The 5,000-nt window shown below is 52.4% G+C and overlaps 1 protein-coding gene across 2 annotated transcripts in view; it reads right to left on the bottom strand.

Annotated features, from left to right (window-relative positions):
• Nucleotides 1–5,000, bottom strand: part of LOC311312551 (ephrin type-A receptor 4) — a 54,209-nt gene that overhangs the window by 15,398 nt on the left and 33,811 nt on the right. For both annotated transcript variants that reach the window (XM_084442512.1, XM_084442513.1), the window contains exon 6: nucleotides 35–159. In XM_084442512.1, coding sequence (XP_084298638.1) covers nucleotides 35–159 — 125 coding nt within the window. The remainder of the gene's footprint in view (nucleotides 1–34; nucleotides 160–5,000) is intronic.

Below are 5,000 nucleotides of genomic sequence, written 5' to 3'. Positions count from 1 at the left end.
AGGGCAGGGCTTCGTTTCCCATAAGCCAGCTCACCTTCTCGTAGTATTTGACCTCATACTCCAGGATGACCCCGTTGGCTCTCTCTGGCTGCTGCCAGCCCAGGGAGATGGTGTGTCTTGTGATGTCCTTGGCCTGGATAGAGTTGACTGGAGAAGGAGCTGGCGGAGAAAAGAGAGAAAGAGGTTAGTGTCGTCCTGCTGCCTTCCAGGCCGCCTTGTTGTGTTCGGCCTCTGAGCCACAAAGTCCATTATTGTTTCTGGATTAAACCACTTCCTTGTGTTCTCTCTGAGAAAGGCAAACAGTAAACCGGGCCATGAGGCAATCTACTCCATTTGTCTATAAGCTTGGCTTCCAGTCAAACACTTTGTTGTTACAGGGCTAGATGACTAGGGCTAAATCACTCAACTAAAGCCAGTCTATGCTAAAGCTCTATTGCGAAGCCAACGGTCAGGATAGAGCAAGACACCGTACTGCCTAAAGCTATAGCTAGCTCCTGATCCACACTCCCCAGAAACTCCATACCTCAAAACTAGCTTAGTATTGACTGACTGACACCATTTCCCGCAAATTCCCAGGTCACCCTGGGATACCGTAGGTTCAATGACATCACGCTAGTGAACGCAGGGAGCTAGCCGCTCTCCTCTTTGTCTTCCTGGGGGGAGCCAATCAATTAATTTCATTAAACTTCAACCCGGTGATGTTATCTTAAGCCTGTTCTGCGCAGGACGATAATGAGGCCATATTTCAAGCAGCTGCACTTTTTCTGTGCTCTCCCTTTAGCCTGTGAAGGTTAAAACACAGATAACAGCTCCCGCTCGCCTCCGCCCCTCCAGTGTGTTACCGGCGCACAAATCAAGCGGCGGTGACAACGTCAAAATTGGGTCGTGCGCAAACGACGGCACTACAAAGAGAAATCTAAAGAGAAATTCAGGAGAAAAGCATGATGGGTGATTGTGTGAAACGCCAGCAAACATGAAGGACAAGGCGAAATTACAGACAGAGGGAGCAGACGGACAAAACACACACACACACACACACACACAAACACACACACACACACACACACACACACACTCAGACCAGACAGGTACAGCTGGACAGTGGAGTTCAAAGACGTCGTCAGACAGGGACACACACACACACACACATATACACAGACACACACACAAACACACACACACACCTCCAGCCCTTTCCTGCCTCTCACGCCTCCTCAAACAGCCTGAAATTGAACCCCTTGTAAAACTTAAACATCCATTACCCCCTCCCTATTGCACACACACCCAGACCCAGACACACACAACTACCCACCCAGACCCAGACACACACAACTACCCACCCACACAACTACCCACCCACACCCAGACACACACAACTACCCACCCACACCCAGACACACACAACTACCCACCCACACACAACTACCCACCCACACCCAGACACACACAACTACCCACCCACACCCAGACACGCAACTACCGTTCACCCCGGTTACCTCGACCAAACCCTCACACACCTTCTTCCTCCAAGTAAAAATGCAGACCGAATGCTTTCACTCGTTTTTTTGGGGGGAGGTAGCATCTGCCTCAAAGTTCACAGGGATATAAGTGAATCGTTGACCCTCGACCCCCGGCTACTGTACCCATACTCACCCTCCTATAGGCTACCTACTGCCTTTTAAACAATTAGTGCCCGGTGATTAATGACGCTACCGCGATCCCCGATTCTGATTGGATTATTTATGACACCATATACATTCTCCGACCGGGGACTCCAGGGAGGCTAGCGCTCATGCTAGCGCTAACAAAACCAGGCTTTTAGGGAGGGATCGAGTTCAAACGGGCCTGGAATCCAAGCGCCACCGGTGGATTAAGTTTCAGCGGGGTGAGGCGGCAGGGGGAAGAGAAGTGATGGGTTCGGAGTAGCAGTGTGTGTGTGTGGGGGGGGGAGGGGAGCCTTGGGCTGTAAATAGATTTCCCAAGGTTGTGTCATCCGGCCAGGGCCTGATGTGTTGCGTCTCTGTTATACAATTAGACGGTGGCCATTTGTATCCCTCAGATCAATCTTTCTAGAGAGCGTGCGGCGGCGTGGCCCGGTCTGAGGACCCCCGTGGGACCGTCGGAGGGCGGCCCGGCTCGGTGGAGCGTCCCAGCGGGGTCAACGGCCCCCCCGGTCGCGCTAGGTCATCCACACATCCATCTTCCCTCCAAAGATGACAGATATGGCGTTTTAATCGTGTTCTGGTCTTCTCGCTGCGTCCCCCCCCCCACCCCAAGCTAATGTGAAGTTAAAGATGAGTGATTCTCTGAGTGGTTGTGCAGCCTACAGGAGACACAGGGGACGGCCGATGGAAGGACATCAACTAGAAAATCAATCACGGCCAAGACGATATCAAGCTATATATCCAGCATACACACGCTTGGCACAACCCTGGACCTGTTTCAGGGCTACATACACATATTCACCTAGACACACACACACACACACACACACGCACGCACACACGCACACACGCACACACGCACACACGCACACACGCATGCTCAAGCATAAAACAAATATAACACACAAATCGATACACTGGAGACTATGGATTAACCGGAGGGAGGTGTGTGAAACCCGTTAAATAAGCGCGTCTGTAGATGATGAGTCTAAATGTGGGGCAGGTCTGCATTTGAGCAGCTCCTCCCGAAAGCTGGCGTGGATCACGACGCCGCCGGAATACTAAGCAGAGAGGCGATGAATATTCACATCTCATTTCTCAATAATGTGTTCCGAAAAACTCTTTCAGAACCTCGCGACACACACACACACACACACACATACACATCAATAAACACACACACAGACACACACGGACCTACAAAGAAGCTCATTATACAAACAGACGGATGGAAAAACACACACACACAAAAACTTACACCTACAGGAACTCATTATCTCACAGACAGTGAAAAACTCTCTCTCACACACACACACACACACACGCATACACACACACACACGCACACGCACACACCACCTATGCAGAGATTAGCTCCCATAAAGACACACCACTAGGCAAGAACAAAAAAAAAAAAAACACGTCGGGGTTGAATTTGGCTGCAGTTCCCGCTCCCTGGCGGAGGGATGGATCTTGGGAGTGCGTTTGCGAGGGCTTTGTCTCTGTGAGGGAGTTTGTTGAGTGAGTGAGTTTGTCTTTAGGAGCATGTTCTCTCTGAGGCATTCCTCTCGCCGGGACCAGCTGCGGTCGGGCCTTGTGGTTGAGAGAGTATGCGGTCGATTATGGTCTGACATTAAAGAGACAGAGCACATATGGTTGCCAGATTGGAGCCTGGTTGCCAGATTGGAGTCACTTGATTTGCTGCCGCGGAGGAGAAATTGGCGAAGTGGGAGCCGTTTTTCAGGGCGTCGAGAAAATGTTTCCCCGCAAAAGATCCCCCCCCCATACGAAGGCTGCTCCTACCCCCGCGCCTCCACATGCATGTCCGTTTCGACGGAGATGAGAACCCCCACACACACACACACAGACAGACACGCACGCACATGCACACGCATGCATACTTGACATGACAGACATGCCCACACACTCTCTTACTTGCTAACTCAATCCCCACACAATGGATACACCAGCCGAGTAGCACATTGAGGCATTCACACAATATATCTTTCTCTCTCTATCTCTCTCTCTCCCTCTGTCTCACTCTCTCTCACACACACGCACACACGCACACACACACACACCCGCAGACGCTCGATCCCATAAACGGGTAAAAATGGCCATTTACAGTCTGGGGTCAGTTCAAAGCTGGAATCCCCCCCGCCCCCCCGCCCCAAACCCCCTCCCTTTCCTCCTCCAGAGAGGTGAAGAGGTTACACCCTCTCTGATTTACCGGGGGGGGTAGAGACGGCGGGGGCGGGGCCGTCCCCCACCTCCTCGTCCCCCAACGCCGCTCCGCTCCGTCCAGAAACCTGACCCTTGATCAAGGGCGGTGGCCTGGGCAGCGGACCGCCATAAATCTAGAATAATAAAGCAGTAATCCAGCGTGTCTGGGCCCCGGGCCCCGGTGCACAGGGAGGCACGGCCACAGAGGAGCGTCCGGATTACCGGGGCTGAAACCGGAGCCTCCCAGAACCCTACTGGGTATTAGAGGGGAGAAATCCAATCAGTCTGGGGGCCGTTCTCTCCCACGGGGACGCGGCGGTGGGCGCGTTCTCCCACAGGCCGACGGGCGCGCTCGCGTTCTCGGACGCGCTCGCGTTCTCCGACGCGCCTTTACACACACACACACACACACACACACACACACACACGAGAGCATGAAAGGGGACACACACACACACACATACACACACGCTCTCACCACTGCAGACTTTCCAGCTGCTGAGGGCCAACTTTAAGCGAGAACAGAGAGGTTGTGAAACATGCACCAGTGACAAGCCAAAGGTAACATCATTTATATCGCTTTTTCAAGTGAAGCGATTACCCCAGGGCTAACTTGGGGGATATTGGTGTGTATGTGTGTATATTGGTGTGTATGTGTGTGGGTGTGTGTGTGCGTGCGTCAGGAACACACACGCGCACGTGTGTTTGTGTGTGCGTCTCTGTGGTGTGTGTTTCTCCATGCTCTCGGGGTGCCAGAGCTGAGACCGAGCCCTGGTGTTCCCACACCGGTTTGGCTGTCTGGGACAGCAGGTTCCTCCGGAGGCCGCCTATCCATTCATCTCCCCTTTCTCCCCAGGCCAGATAAATCAAGCCACCGTGTCCTTAAATAGCTGGTCTGATTCCCTGTCCTAAGCAGAAAGAGATAGTCTCTTTCCCAGAGATGGAAATTAGTGATATAAAACGACACAAAAAGGCACTTAGCCCACCACCCAAGAGTCCAGTTGTAAAACTAAAGGGTGAAGCCAAAGGTAATAATAGTTTATCAGGGGAGGACAGAGGCAGAGAGACAGAGAGAGAGAAAGAAAAGGCCACAGCCATAAAACACATTTGCAC

This window comes from Borostomias antarcticus (assembly GCF_949987555.1).
Source record: "Borostomias antarcticus genome assembly, chromosome: 1".
NCBI lineage: Eukaryota > Metazoa > Chordata > Actinopteri > Stomiiformes > Stomiidae > Borostomias > Borostomias antarcticus.
The sequence above is the reverse complement of the archived record's forward strand: the minus strand, read 5'-3'. Positions and strand labels throughout refer to the sequence as shown.